The 15,049-nt window shown below is 29.4% G+C and overlaps 3 protein-coding genes across 3 annotated transcripts; 2 read left to right on the plus strand and 1 right to left on the minus strand.

Moving 5' to 3' along the window:
* The first annotated feature begins 605 nt into the window (after positions 1 to 605).
* On the plus strand, positions 606 to 3,347 carry LOC113373241 (nucleolar protein 10). Its single transcript, XM_026613542.1, has 9 exons — positions 606 to 840; positions 905 to 1,188; positions 1,258 to 1,375; positions 1,439 to 1,641; positions 1,709 to 1,937; positions 2,007 to 2,302; positions 2,374 to 2,988; positions 3,056 to 3,149; positions 3,228 to 3,347. The coding sequence occupies exons 1-9, from the start codon at positions 775 to 777 to the stop codon at positions 3,330 to 3,332; spliced, it is 2,010 nt and encodes a 669-aa protein (XP_026469327.1). The 5' UTR covers positions 606 to 774; the 3' UTR covers positions 3,333 to 3,347.
* Positions 3,348 to 3,503: 156 nt separating this feature from the next.
* On the minus strand, positions 3,504 to 5,596 carry LOC113373242 (prolactin regulatory element-binding protein). The gene is made up of 5 exons (XM_026613543.1): positions 5,321 to 5,596; positions 4,671 to 4,979; positions 3,983 to 4,558; positions 3,740 to 3,899; positions 3,504 to 3,680 (listed from the first exon to the last, which is right to left on the minus strand). The coding sequence occupies exons 1-5, from the start codon at positions 5,459 to 5,461 to the stop codon at positions 3,595 to 3,597; spliced, it is 1,272 nt and encodes a 423-aa protein (XP_026469328.1). The 5' UTR covers positions 5,462 to 5,596; the 3' UTR covers positions 3,504 to 3,594.
* Positions 5,597 to 7,197: 1,601 nt separating this feature from the next.
* LOC113373535 (venom dipeptidyl peptidase 4-like) lies at positions 7,198 to 14,186 on the plus strand. The gene is made up of 14 exons (XM_026613827.1): positions 7,198 to 7,369; positions 7,433 to 7,527; positions 7,601 to 7,750; positions 7,989 to 8,041; positions 8,222 to 8,418; positions 8,678 to 8,847; positions 8,914 to 9,147; positions 9,203 to 9,423; positions 9,517 to 9,739; positions 9,796 to 10,033; positions 10,096 to 10,243; positions 11,490 to 11,650; positions 13,163 to 13,368; positions 14,079 to 14,186. Exons 1-14 carry the CDS (start codon positions 7,198 to 7,200, stop codon positions 14,184 to 14,186), a joined length of 2,376 nt encoding a protein of 791 aa, XP_026469612.1.
* Positions 14,187 to 15,049: the final 863 nt, after the last annotated feature.

Raw genomic sequence — 15,049 nt, forward strand, 5'->3', positions numbered from 1 at the left:
TGCATGTGAAATGAAATGGTATAATTAATAAGCCATTTCATAGTTTTTTTTTAGAAAATATCCGATTATTATATTGTCTAGGTGCGATACCCCAATTTTCAACTCTCTACTCTAGCTCGTTGTGTGGCCGAGATATCATTGAAGCCCAATTTTTTCAAACTAGCGCTATTTGTCTTATTGTTAGTTTTATTCAGTCTCATCTGAACATTATTCAAAACAAGTATTGCTAAATAATTATTTATAAGTACATAAAAAAGTACAAATGAAAATGATTCGTATTTTAGACGTATTCGTATTTGTTTGTTTCCTTTTTTGATTCGAAAGCCTGATATTGTTTCATTTAAAATTTTTAAAATTTTATTACCTATGAATATTTTATATTCTAATATTGTCTCGGGTGGCATTTTGATAAATAATATATATTGAAATGATTATTTCAAACATTTAGACATATTATTAATTTTAATCTTATGTACATATGTACCACTTGATTCTTCAGATAGTTGATCCATTAACGGAAAAAAACGGTTTAGAAAAAAAAGTTCGTCGATGGAAACACCACACAGTTAAACAGAGTTTATATTTTTGACAGCACACGTGTTCAACATATAACCTAAAAGCGTATGATGAATATGTATATAGATATATAAACAAGTTTTTATGAAGATAGTTCATTAGATAATTAAATAAATTAAGATATCGTTTTAAGAATAAATTATTATTAAAAATATATATGAAACTGATTGATTAATCATTTATTTTAAATGATACAAAATGCAAGTCTCAGAAATTGACAATGTTAAGATTTATAATCTTAGTGCTGGAAAATCACTACCAGAGGTAACATTTGTTAATTGTTATAACGCAATTTAACATTATATTAAATTACTTATATTGATTACAGTGGTTGTCAGAAAGAAAACGAAGAACCTTATTAAAGAAAAATGTCGATATACGTAGACGTATAGAACTAATTCAAGATTTTGATATGCCAGGAGTAAGCACAAGTGTTAAAATATCTCCTGACGGTCAATATATACTTGCTACTGGCATCTATAAACCTCGAGTGAAATGTTTTGATGTAAACAACTTATCACAAAAATTTGAAAGATGCTTTGACTCAGAAGTTGTAACATTTGAAATATTGAGTGATGACTACAGTAAATTAGTATTTTTGCAGTGTGATAGGTAATTCACTATATATTATAAAAATCAGAATAAATTACTTTATAAACATTGCTATCAATACTTTTTTAGGTATGTCGAAATCCATGTTGCTCACGGTAGACACTATCGTCTTAGAATACCAAACTTTGGGAGAGATTTATGTTATCACAAACCATCATGTGATTTATTTTTAGTTGGAGCATCTAGTGTATGTTTTTTAATCATATAATAATTAAATAAATACTAATTACTAAATGTATTATGTTTACAGAATATATTTCGTCTTAATTTAGAAAGAGGACAATTCCTACAACCTTTCACAACAAACAGCAATTCAATAAACTGTTCAGTGGTGAATCCAGAACATAATTTGTTGTGCGTGGGAACAGCAGGAGCTACTGTAGAAGCATGGGATCCTAGATGTAGAGAACGTTGTAATACCTTAGACTGTGCTTTAAGCTTACATGATAACATGTAATAAATTATATTTATCTTTATTATGGTAGTTGTATTACATATTTTCAATAATGATTATGTTCAGGGTTGAAACTTTTCCTGCTATAACATCAATGGCCTTTAAAAACGGATTAACAATGGGAGTAGGGACGGCTTCAGGACACATACTACTGTATGATATTAGATCTTCACATCCATTGCTTATTAAAGATCATATGAATGGTCTTCCTATAAATGATGTTGCTTTTCATAGTAATATGGATTATGTCTACAGTATGGACACGAGCGTATTGAAAATTTGGGATGCTAGTTCCGTAAGTAAAATAATCTCATTAAATTCCTAAGATTCAATTTTCTGTAATCAATTTTCTTTCACAAATAAGGGAAAACAGTACACAGCAATAGAATCACAATCTGACTTAAACAACCTATGTGTGGTGCCTGGTTCAGGATTGTTATTTATGGCCAATGAGGAGACAAAAATGCTGACGTATTACATTCCTTCTTTGGGCCCAGCACCAAAATGGTGCTCTTTCTTGGACAATCTCACAGAAGAGCTTCAGTCACAAAATACACAAGAAATTTATGATGACTACAAGTTTGTGACTTTAGATGAATTGAAAGCTTTGGACTTGGAACATCTTATAGGAACACCTCTATTGAGGGCTTATATGCACGGGTTTGTAGTGTATTATATTAGGGTAATAAATGCATTTTCTAAAGTTTATCATTTATATTTGTTCATTGCAGTTATTTCATTGACATCCGGCTTTACCGCAAAGCAAAATCTGTGGCAGATCCATTTGAGTTTGCAGAATATCGAAAACGTAAAATCAGGGAAAAAATTGAACAAAGTCGTCCAAATCGCTTGCAGCTCAATGATTTACCTTCAGTTAATAAAGAATTTGCTTTGAAATTAATGAACAATCAAAGCAATGCCAAAAAAACTAAAGCATCAGAGACTTTGTTGAAAGATGACCGGTTCTCAGCCATGTTCAAAAATCCAGATTTTGAAATTGACAAAAATACTGAAGAATTTCGTCTTCTTAATCCTGTTTTATCAAAACTAGATAAAACAAAAGCGAAAACTATGCAAAAAGCAGTCACAAGCCAATTTGAAATGATTGATGATGATGAAAAACAAGAAAGTTCAGATGATTTGTTAAGTGAATATTCTTCTGATGACGAACATCAATGGACACAAGAAGTCAAGAAAGAACATAGAAAAATACAAAATGAAGCTAGACGAAAGGCTGAAATGGAACAAGAAAATAATAATGACAAACAAAAAGATCCAAAATTATATGCATTAAAAACTGGTGAGGAGTATAACTATAACAAAGGATTCAAGATTAAACGTAACAAGTAAGTGATTCAATTTACAGTACATATATTTATTTATATGAATAAAAACTTACTAATTTACTTTCAGAAAAACTCTTGGTGAAAGAATTGGCGAAGAGAAAACAGATTACAGAATGTTGGGGTCTGTAGGAAGGCGTGAAATGACATTTAGTACTTATAAAGTAAGTAATATTACCTTAATATGCTTCTTAATGCAAATGTTCTTAATGTTTTTTATCAATAAACTTTTTGCATTTCAGAAAAAGGATTCTAAAACACTAGAGAATATGAAGAAACACAGAGATGAAAGGAGAAAGGTGATTAGACCCACAACAGGGATACAGAAGAAAATGAAATTTTGGTGAATAAGAAATACAAAGTGTTCAATAAATTGTTAATTTATTCCTCGAAAATAATAAATATATTAATTTAGACTAAAAGTTTTTCGAGAGCTATAAATGCAATTTTTTTCATTTATTACTATTACAAATTGATATAGATAAAAGAATTATATTAACATACAATACCCCAGATCAAATAATTCAGTTCTCAGAGAATTGCACATAGTAGTTATGTATGTAGTTTGATTAAAAAATTGTCATCTTATATAAACAAATAATTCTACAATCACAGCCCCAAGTAAGAACAAAATGTGAATGTTAGGAATAGCATAAATACTATAATAAGTATAGCTACCCAGGCAGGTAATGTATCTGAAAATATAGAAATTATTAAATTACAGACTGTGTGTGTTTATATTATAACCACTTACGTCGGAAAGGCAAACTATGAATGCAAACCCTATTATCAACACTGATAGAAAGGACAGCCGCTTCTGTATCGCTAGACACTGGTGGGCCTTTACCTTTTAAAGGCAAAAATTCAAGACCAGTAACAAACATTGAGTGGGCCCCAGGGACATACAAAACCCTCTACAAAATAATCATAATAAATTATATTAACAAAGCATTTTATATTTGATAAAATAGAGTCTCATCATATTTCACACACTTACTTGCATGCTAAACGCTACATATACAGAAACTGATCCACTGAACATAGTTCCAATCGCTAAAAATCTACCATCATCTCTTACTGCCAAAGCAGATAAACTTTCTTCAATAGCTACTGTCTTTGTAATTGTATTCTGTTCGATATCCCACTGGTGAAGAAATCCTTTTTGCTTGCCAGCTCTACCTGCTGGATTTGCTATTGTAAATAATCGACACTTATCCTTAACTCCTTCAACCACTCCAAATTTACAACGTTTGAATAAATATTTAGTCCCTTCTGGTTGATTCCATGTGAGACTGATCTTTTTTTTGCCTGTTTCGGCATCAAATACTAATCCTAAGCCATCTTTTGCTACACTAACAATTAACTTATCATTGGGTGAAAAATCTACATCATCTAGTTCTTTTGTATGTGCTGATATATCTAATGTCTTGACAAGTTTTGGAAACTTCCATACTCTAATATGGCCATCTGTGCCACCTGTGGCCATTAATTTTCCACAGTGACTTATTTTTATCACTCTTTGAAGTGGTTCTTCTGGTGTAAAATCTGTTTGTATACTATCCTGAGCTTGAATCTAGAAACAAGTTAAACATTATACACTATTAATCATCATCATAAAACATGTTTTATAATGGACTGAAACACTAATAATTTAAGAAATACAAAAAATTATTCATGTACATTACCTCAAAAGTCATTTTTCTAAAACCCTCTCTGTTGTAATCATTTTCTGCATGATGATTGTCATCATTAGACCTTTCTGAATTTTTTCTCCGCCTTGCAAGATTAGTTTGCTCAATTTTCCATTCTGATAAATCAATAATTTTTGGATTTACATTGTATAACTGGCAATGACTCTCTTGGCCTACTGCTAAATACGAGCCCTTGTTAGTTGAAACCACAGAACAATTCATAACAACACTTGTTCCTGTTTCATGACGTATAACTTCTTCGGCCATAAATCTTTCACCATTGTGATAAAGTTCGTATACTTCCTAAAATTGAATTAGGAATATATTCAATGTAAAATATAATGTAACTAAAATAAAATAATGGAATTAAAATTTTTAAAATGATGAGTTTAGTCACTGAGAGAAGCTTTTGTTGGCATTTTATAATCTAAAGCAATGATGTGAATAATATGAATAAATAAACAAGGAAGATGCATGTGAATATTGGTATACTTTCTCTTGAAATATATGCAAAAATCTAGAATTCATATCAATCAAATCAAATGACATGCTAAGTAGTTAATTCAAACACATAAAAGTGGTTATTAGTTATTTCATTAAAAGTTATTCTTTATAATTGAAAAACAATAATAAAATGTACTTACAAATCCGTTTGCTACTCCAGTTTTGGACATTCCGCCTCCTCCAGCCACTAACACATGTCTGCTGGTTAACATTTGCAATGTATATAAAGGAAAATTAACCCTTGCCAAAAGGCCATCGTGATTTCGGCCACTTCTAGTCATTTTGAATTTAATTTATCACTAAACTTATAAAATAGTCACAGACTTTTCACTTCACTAAGTCATGTTGATCGACAAGTTCCACGTATTTCGGAACGCAAGTTCGCAAACAACTGACAGTTGTCACGCTGAAGCGATTCTAGAGACATCTTTCGGCGGCTAGCAAAATATTAAACGATTTCGTCCATTTTGAAAAACTAAAAGGTAAATAGACAGGTGAAATAGACAAAGAAAAGTAGAACAAATAGTAGAATAATTAATATATAATACATTACAATGTTTACAAATATATATAAATCAGATTATTAAATTCCACTAATTACGTAAAATTTTTACCATTTTACGTTAAATTTTGATAAGTTTTAAGAGGCATTTGGCCTTAAGGCAAGTCACACATGTGTATGTGCACATACCGTGTACGTGTAATTAATATAATCAATACAGATTAAGACATTTTATTGCAATTTTTGTTTTCATTAAAATCTAATCAGTACGATTTCCAATTGATATTTATCAATATCTGTAAATGTATTAATTATACCTCACAAAAGCACAAACCGCGCTTAGAACATACAGGTAATCCCCGCATAACACGGTACTTCTATAACATGGATTCGCTCTAACACGGTTTAAGAATTGATACCATCTTTCTTATAACACGGTACTTTTAAACAAGGATTCATAAAAAGTATAGTAGAATCTATGAAAATCAAACTTTATTCAATCTAAAATTAGTAAAATAGCAGTTCAATAGCTCAATAAATGTGATAAAACTAATCCAAAAACAATTAATTTCATACTTATTATTCGAGCGCGCACGTTCTATAGAAAAAAAAAACTCTGGGCTTATCCGAGCAATTATTCAATTAGTCTTGAACAAAGATCCTTTGAATAAAATGAGCACAAAATTTTAATAACGGTAACTTTGCATGTAGTAAATATATATCTTTTCGCTAAAAGCAAGTACATAATTGCAAAAATACTAATTGTTTTTGAAAAAACCATTGGTTCCCAAGCTATTGGGGACCGATAGTTTGAAAACTACCGATTGGACATATTTTTTTTAGAGAATTTATTTTTAGAAGAAATTTACATATTAATTAATTAAATTCAAAATATTAATTACAGAAATAAAGCAAGCAATAATTAAATGTTTAATTATCAATATTCGGCAACAATTTTGTAATGTATAATCAAATTTCACGACTCGCAGTTAATGATCTACTTTTTAATAAATCTACTTTTTTTAGTTAGAAAATTGTTATAACACTAAGTCTTCAATAAGCAAATATGGTTTAATTGAATTATATACTAAAGTTTTGTTTTATTATTTGAGAAATGTAACATTAAATTCGTAGGTTTATATACTCCTTTTTTAAAAAACTCTAAATATATATGAAATATATGATGAATGACTAGATTTATATGACAAAAATAACAATAAAATTTTCATTGTCAAAACAAAAATAAAAAATTTCAGTAATAAATTCAAAATTTAAATAAAACCCACAAAAATATTACAAATAAACAATAATGTAACACTGCAAGAAAAAACTTAGTATCCTTCTGACACAGGGATGTTTTTTCTTTTAAAATTTCAACTTTGGCATTTTTTGAAGTTCCAGTTATAAATTGTATTTAAATCTCCATGATTGTAAAAGAAAAGATGCTTTTTCTTAAATTTTTACTCAAAATTACTGTCTAAATAAAAATGTGTTTTTTAAATCCATATAAGAAAGATGAAGAATCTAGTAACGACGTGTCTTTTAGTATGTATGCTTGGGCAAAATTATGGCTCGCCAATGCCTCCAAGGCCTCAGAAAGTACAAGAGGAACTTCTTCCTATCGAAATGGACGATATGATTAAAGGTCGTTTCAGTCCAAAGGGATTTAATGGATCGTGGGTTTCGGGTAAAATTCAATAATGGGGTGCTTTAAATATTCTGATTATCAATTATGTTTATATTTATATAGATACAACATTGGTATTTAAAAATGAAGAGGGCGATTTGCAACTATACGATGTACGCAAAAAAACGCAGAAGAACTATGTTTGCCAAGAAGATATTGTAGGATAATTTTTGCATATGCCTACTTTTTTATTATTTAGACTACAAACTGTTATTTTAATTACATTTACAGAGAAGTGCTCTTTACCTCGAACAAGAAAGAAAAAAAGCTTCTTGTAACAATGATCTGACACCGGTAAAAGCTACGATCACAGAGAAAAAATCTACAAGCAGTTGCAGACATCATTTTTGCAATTGTTGCAAAAATGAAACTAAAGATGCAGTAAATATTTGAAGTTTATTGGAAAAGATCATACATTTATTGCAATATTAATTTGAAATGCGTGTTTCAGAAAGAATTCAATATAACAGCCTATGCCGTTTCTCCTAACCTGAAATACATTTTGTTTTATAAGGATTCAGTGCAGGTCGTAAAAATATGCTTGTATATAAAATAGATATTTATTGAAGTTCAATAGATACAATTTATATTCATTTAGTTAATTACTATATTATTTTAGGGATTTAGATATTCTTCGCTCTTTAGATGTTTCATATACCATGTTGAATCAAAGTAAGTAATTTAAAAATTTTTCTAGTAGATTCATATCATAGTATTTTTTGGTAAATACCGTCCCAAAGAAAAAAATCTAAATCTTAAATTCATAAACGAAAAGTATATTTTTTAACTTAATCTGATTGCTCCATCATGTAATTATATAATTATAATAGATTTCTTGTTTTATTTCTCTAGAGAAATTGTGCCAATAGCTTCAGATAAGCATGTTCAGTTAGCAAAATGGGTTCCTGAGAGCAGTTCAATAATTTATATAAAAGATAATAACGTTTATTATCGGCGTGGACCAGCAATAGGAAATAAAGAGATTCAGCTGACTTGTGATGGAGAACCAGGCGTAAAATATAATGGTGTCACAGATTGGGTGTACGAAGGTGAGATTGTTGTTAATGATTAATAATTGGTAAAATATGTTTATTGGCAATCATAAGTTTATATCTATTATTACAAGTTATTAATATTCGATTATTTTATGTTTTTTCTACGAATTAGTCAGCGCTTTCAAAAATACCGAAAGTATATAATTTTATATGAGACTTGTGTCTTCTAGAATAGCTGGCTTTTATGCTTTAGCTTTATTTAGAATATTAAAAAAGCGTTTAAAAATATATCGAACATCTTGTAAATTTACAGAGGAAGTATTTGCATCGGGAAATGCACTCTGGTTATCAAACGACGGTTTGAGACTTGCAATTGCATCATTTGATGATACTGCTGTCGATGAAGTTATGCATTTTCAATACGGAGACGCTGGGTCCCCAGAAAGCCAGTATCCAGAACTTGTGGAATTGCGCTATCCCAAAGTATGAAAATTAAATATATATCCTAGCATGTAGATAGTTTATTTATTTGTTTTTCTTTATATTTAGCCGGGAAGACCAAATCCTAAGGCAACCGTACGTGCTTTGCGTTTGTGTGATGTCAAAGACAGAAATGTTAATTGGGTCTCTATGCTAGCTCCTGTAGAAGACGTTGGCAAAGACCATTTAATAGCTGATGTAAAATGGGCAACTGATATAGAATTAGCGATCACATGGATGAGCAGAAAACAAAACGTATCAGTCCTATTGATTTGCCACGCAGATACTGGTTTCTGCCAAATGGTAAACGGGACTATAAATCATATTAATGAAAATTTTTTATATGTATAATTTATAGGAGCACAAGGAAGTGGCTCAAGTTGGCTGGGTAGACGTGCATAGTCCAACATTTTATCCTGATGGCAAACATTATTTAATCGTGCGGCCGTTGAAACAATCAGACGGAAGGTCGTGGTCGCAGCTGATCAGTGTGGAACGTGGAGGTGTTGCTACTCCTTTAACCAGTGGCAGAAGAGCTGTTTTATCGGTTCTTGGCATAGATTCAGTACGAGATCATATGTAAGTATAATGTGAGATTTTATATGAATTGATTATTAGAGCATATTTTTAAATTTACATATTTTTTCCTGATCTCTGACCTTTCTCTATTAGATTTTACGTAGCGACTTCCGCAGAAATGAGTTCTCATAGGGAAGTCTACATCGGTGGAATGAAAAACTTGTGTTTGACTCAACTTTTAAGCAATGACGATGGTACCATATGTCGTCATGGTGGTGCAAGTTTTAGTAAAAACTATACATACGCCGTCGTAGCATGCACGGGTCCTACTCCACCGACCATCATGATATTTGACGTCGTCGTAAGTAAAACTTGGGTAATATAAAATTTTTGCTTATTTAAACAATTTTAATTATTATTTTTATGTTGTAGAAAGAACGCAGAGTGCTTATTTGGGAAGATAACGCCAGTCTTCGCGAACAATTAGCCAAGTACAAGAAGCCACATGTCCGTGATATGAAAATTGATGTACCAAATGGTTTCCAAGCTGAAGTCAGACTCCATCTGACGCCAGATTTTGATGAATGTGATAATACCACTAAATACCCCATGATTGTAGGTGTTTATGCTGGACCAGCTTTCAAGAAAATAGTCGATGTCTATACATTAGGTGAGATAGAATTTCTGTTTAATCCGTAGAAAATTTAATCGAACTTTATTTTATTTTAACAGGATACAACAAGTATTTGCTGACAAATAGAAATTTTCTTTATTGCGAAATCGATAGCAGAGGATCCGGTTACAGAAGCAACGAGATGCTTTACGAGATCAACAATGCTCTTGGGACTGTAGAGATAGATGATCAGATCTTAGTTACCAAGTAATGAAATTTATGTATTTTTATATCTTTTGTTACACAATTCGATTTAAAAGAAACGGATTAATATTTAATTACAAGCACCAATAAATAAAAATAATTGAATAAATTTGAATTATATTAAATTTAGAAAATTAATTATATTTGAAATCATGCGTTTCTTAATATTATTTTTTCTTAATATAATATAACCGAAAAAACTTAATCGTTTATGCTACTTGTGAATAACATGCATTTTATCTTTTATTTGTAAAGTTTGATAGATTTAATCAGTAAACATATTCGATTCGATTGATTCCTCGCAAATAATGATAAGCCCTTTCTCACTAATCAATAGTTTGAAGTATAATTTTTCGTGATTCAATACATTTATAATTTGGCATGTCATATTCATTATTATTAAAAAAATATTTATTTATAAATTTCGTAAGTATAATAACCCTAACCCTATTTATTAACCTAACCCTAAGTTATAATTATGAATTAAATCGATAGTTTCATAAAATTATTTATATAAGTGCTACACGTTTATTGATAATTATGATTTTTTCATAAACATAAACAAATATTTGTAATGTTAATTTATTGCCTTCAATAAATAAAAGCGGATATAAATGGATTTAGGTATATCTAGGCTATCGGTTATGTCAGTAAATCACTAATAATAAACAATATCCAGCCATGATTATTTGAATCAGCAGATTAAAGTATTTCAGTTGCTAAATATGTACAAGATATTAAAGATAAAAGTACGCCAATTTCTAATCATCACTCATATCATAAAAAACTACGAAATATAATCATTAGATAATATTGAAAAGATACAAAGATGTTAGAAATAAGTATCTACATTTATTATATTCGCATAAAATCGATAGTGTAATAAATTTTATATTACATTTCTGTAATAGGGCGAATATTTTACTGATGCAGCAATGCCGGATGAGGGCTGTTTTCACTTGGAAACACATTGTTATCTATCTTTATATTACTAATAATATAATCGATAGTTAAAACGAATTTAAAGTTATTTCAATTGAATAATTTATACCATATCACAAGTATTAATTTATTTGTATGCCTAAATTTAATAGTATTAACTAAATAAATATATTATTAATGATAAGATTGCTTTCGACAATCAAAGTAAGTTTACCAAATATATTTGGAAGGCGGCTACTTACTGCACTTCTTTTTGTGTTTTGATTTACGGATATACCCCAATTACAATTTTTGTACTTTTTTATAGAAAATTAACCGAGATGTTCAGTTTCATCGACGCCAAACGTATAGGGATTTGGGGTTGGAGTTACGGGGGATACGCGGCTGCAATGGTACTTGTTCGTGACAAAGAAAACGTGTTCAGAGCTGGCGTGGCAGTCGCTCCTGTCACCTCCTGGTTGTATTATGGTATAGTTATAAAATTATATTAAACTTGATAAAAAATTATATTTCATAAATATATAGGAAAAACGAATAAATTAATATTCCTCAGAATATAATCATGATCCATTATATTATGTAAAAAATTAATTCGCTGATATTCTGATATAATGGCTTTAAGCATTCAATTCTTAATAGCTGTCTTACAAATTATATTTTGAAACAATGCGTTTGAAATTATGAACGTTTTTTAAAAGGGGTATAAGCTACAATGGTGAACTTTAACATAATGAATATTTTAATCATCCAATTCTTAATAGTAGTTTTACAAATTACATTTAGAAACAATGCGTTTGAAATTATAAACGTTTTTCAAAAGAGATATAAGCTACAATGGTGAACTTTAACATAATGAATATTTTTCTGAAATTTTTCACTATACATTTTTTAAATAATAACGTTTATTAAGAGACTTGAATAGTATATCTATATATATATATATATATATATATATATATATATATATATATATATATATATATATATATATATATCAAAACGAGTGTGTTGATTCAGGCACTATCATCAAGTAAAAAAAACTACTAGCTAGTAGTACTGATAATTGTTTTAATTAGTGTAGTGTAGTGTTTCATTGTTTTGGTCTGTAAGTACCTATTTTTAAGTCCAATATGTTGTATCAATTTTCTCTTCTAAATTAATAATAAACAAAACTTTTTAGTATTCCACTTATGACGGTCTCGATGAAGACTGAAACGTGTGGATTAATAAAGCTGTTTTCCTAATTACTTTAGTTTTCTTCACTTGGTGATATTGCCTGACTCAACACACTCGTTTTAATATATATCATCACCAAATTTACATAGTCCAATATATATATATATATATATATATATATATATATATATATATATATATAATTTAAGGAGAATTGTTCCTCAAAGAGAAGTTGAATTTGCTAGTTTTGTTTTCTCGACGTTTCAAGTTATCCCGAGTAGTTTGACCCCAAATTTGCAAAAAATGTGTGTATGCTGTAAGCCACAATTTGACATTTCTTAAAAAACGGCTGCACTGATTTCAAACCGATGTAAGCTCGAATAAATCTATCGAGCCATTTCTATAGAATTTACAGATGGGTGCAAAAATGTTTGTCAACGTTTTCGTAGAAACTCTGCATTTTGAAAATCTAAAAACTCTTCGAAAGAAATCATTTGGGAATCATGCTGATTGTGTTCTAAAAATGAATTTTTAGAATCTAAAGTATAATAAATTATATTACATAAATTGAATTAGTACATTCACAAATATTTGAAATTTGAAGTTATTTCTGTTCGATAGATATCAATCTAATGAATAGTTCCATTAGTTTACCGTTGAAAATTTTATCGTAATTTGAAAACTTGCTAAATGTGAATTCTTATTAAGTCGATTAATTACACGTACCGGGAAGTTCATGCACCTTGGCTTAAGCATAAAATTATGAAAAATTAAACATTCTGACTATATATGTTTTCTATTTAGACACGATTTACACTGAACGTTACATGGGAATGCCATCGGACAACCAGGCGGGGTACAACGAAAGCGACATCGTTCTGCATGCGGAAGCGTTTCGGGGAAAAAGATTCCTATTAATACACGGAAGTTCCGATGATAATGTACATTACCAAAATGCAATGCAATTAGTTCGACAACTTCAACTGTTGGATATACCTTTCGAGTGTCAGGTAACAGACATAAGATAATAATGCAGCTTAAATACAAGATTAAGACGATACATCTCTGCTTCGTCAGACTTTTCCAAACAAAGCATTAATAACTAAGTTTTAAATGTTTTTATGAGCCACTTATTAAGATATAAATATAAGGTGTCCCAGAACTCAACGTGAAGCCGAAACGGGATGATAGTAACGTAACTCACCTGAAAAAAATATCCTCACGTTGTTCTAAATTATTAGCTGTTAAGTACAGCCTAGAGCTTTGTTGAAATTGTGATCCATTTTCGGTTATTGTAGTTAATTTTGTTCATTTGAACTTCAGATCCGTAATTGTAAATTACATTTCTAGGACCACAGGCAAAAATAATAATACAATTGCACCCAGTTTTCAAGAATTAAGACCATTCGTAGAACTATAAATTTAATTTTTGCTGAATCATATATAGCGCTAAGGCAGGGAGATTTTTCGTAATTGTTTGTTGATGTTTTTTGATGATTTTGCATAGTGATAGAATCTTATTGATCTTAATGATCATGTATATCGGGATGTTCATGCAGCTGCAACGTGCAACAAAATGCTACTTGCACTTAGTTTTGTTAATTAATTTTTGTTACACATTTTTATTTATTAATTAATGCGATTTAATAATCAGTTATGTTGCCATATTTTATGTAAATGTTTCATGATATTACAAAGATTCAGTTAATATCTATTTCAGAGTTATCCGAACGAGAATCATGGTTTGAGATCAGTTCTTCCTCATGTTTATCATACAATCGATAACTTTTGGACGAAACATTTTTCATACTGCAATTTTACTGTATGATTTGTAAATAAAATAAATTGTCAGACATTAAAACTATGTAAATAAACTATATAAAAATATTGGAAATGAATAAAGTATAATACGTTGTATCAATTGTGTGTTTATTGTATATTTTATTTATATTATATTTATCATTAGTTTGTAATGTGATAAGGTTTTAATATATTAATTATTTTATACGTTTTATGTCAAACCTGACATTTCTAATATATATCATAAATCACTTTTGTTGCCGAGAAATTACTCAATCTGAAAATACAATTAAAAAAATACAAAAAATTGCGATTAAAAATATATCGGCGCATTATGCAATGTCAAATTTAATTGAATTCTTTCAATTGTTTCAAAATGAAATAAATTAATAAAAATAGTTAAAATGATGTAAAAATATTAAAATTCTAAATATAATGGAATAAATTATCATTTTCGTTTAATAAAATGAAATTTTAAAAATCAACTTTATGCATCGCAAAAATAATAGCAAGTGACAGAATAAAATTCCAGATTAGGGAAAACGACATCTGAAGATTTTTCTACAACTTTACATTTTGAAATAAAGGTAATTTCGTGATATTTAATTTGTATTTAGAAGTATGATAACAGAGATCAAATGCTCCAAAACGCTGGTTTGAATGAACGATTAATCTCATGGTGGTAAATTACTTACTCTTATGTATTTAATGGTGAATATTGAACTTTATTGTGCACTTTTGTCGCACAAAATATAATGCCTAGTAACAGAATGGGGATGCATATTCAAAAATAATGCATCATGTCTGTAATAATCTAGGACGAAATTAATAATTAAGAAAACGTGTACTTTTACCATTTAAGTAAGCCGATATTCCTACTAATAATAATCT

This window comes from Ctenocephalides felis, unplaced genomic scaffold (assembly GCF_003426905.1).
Source record: "Ctenocephalides felis isolate EL2017-DRISC unplaced genomic scaffold, ASM342690v1 CF-g0.4_SCAFFOLD_01604, whole genome shotgun sequence".
Classification (NCBI taxonomy): domain Eukaryota; kingdom Metazoa; phylum Arthropoda; class Insecta; order Siphonaptera; family Pulicidae; genus Ctenocephalides; species Ctenocephalides felis.

Coding starts and splice junctions, on each gene's coding strand:
- LOC113373535 (XM_026613827.1), top strand. CDS start 7,198: ATGAAGAATCTAGTAACGACGTGTCTTTTAGTATGTATGCTTGGGCAA. Junction 8,848..8,913: donor TGGAATTGCGCTATCCCAAA/GTATGAAAATTA, acceptor CTTTATATTTAG/CCGGGAAGACCAAATCCTAA. Junction 13,369..14,078: donor ATATACCTTTCGAGTGTCAG/GTAACAGACATA, acceptor TATCTATTTCAG/AGTTATCCGAACGAGAATCA.
- LOC113373242 (XM_026613543.1), bottom strand. CDS start 5,461: ATGACTAGAAGTGGCCGAAATCACGATGGCCTTTTGGCAAGGGTTAAT. Junction 4,980..5,320: donor CTGGAGTAGCAAACGGATTT/GTAAGTACATTT, acceptor ATTCAATTTTAG/GAAGTATACGAACTTTATCA. Junction 4,559..4,670: donor TTAGAAAAATGACTTTTGAG/GTAATGTACATG, acceptor ACTTGTTTCTAG/ATTCAAGCTCAGGATAGTAT.
- LOC113373241 (XM_026613542.1), top strand. CDS start 775: ATGCAAGTCTCAGAAATTGACAATGTTAAGATTTATAATCTTAGTGCT. Junction 1,376..1,438: donor TTTTAGTTGGAGCATCTAGT/GTATGTTTTTTA, acceptor TTATGTTTACAG/AATATATTTCGTCTTAATTT. Junction 2,989..3,055: donor TTCAAGATTAAACGTAACAA/GTAAGTGATTCA, acceptor ATTTACTTTCAG/AAAAACTCTTGGTGAAAGAA.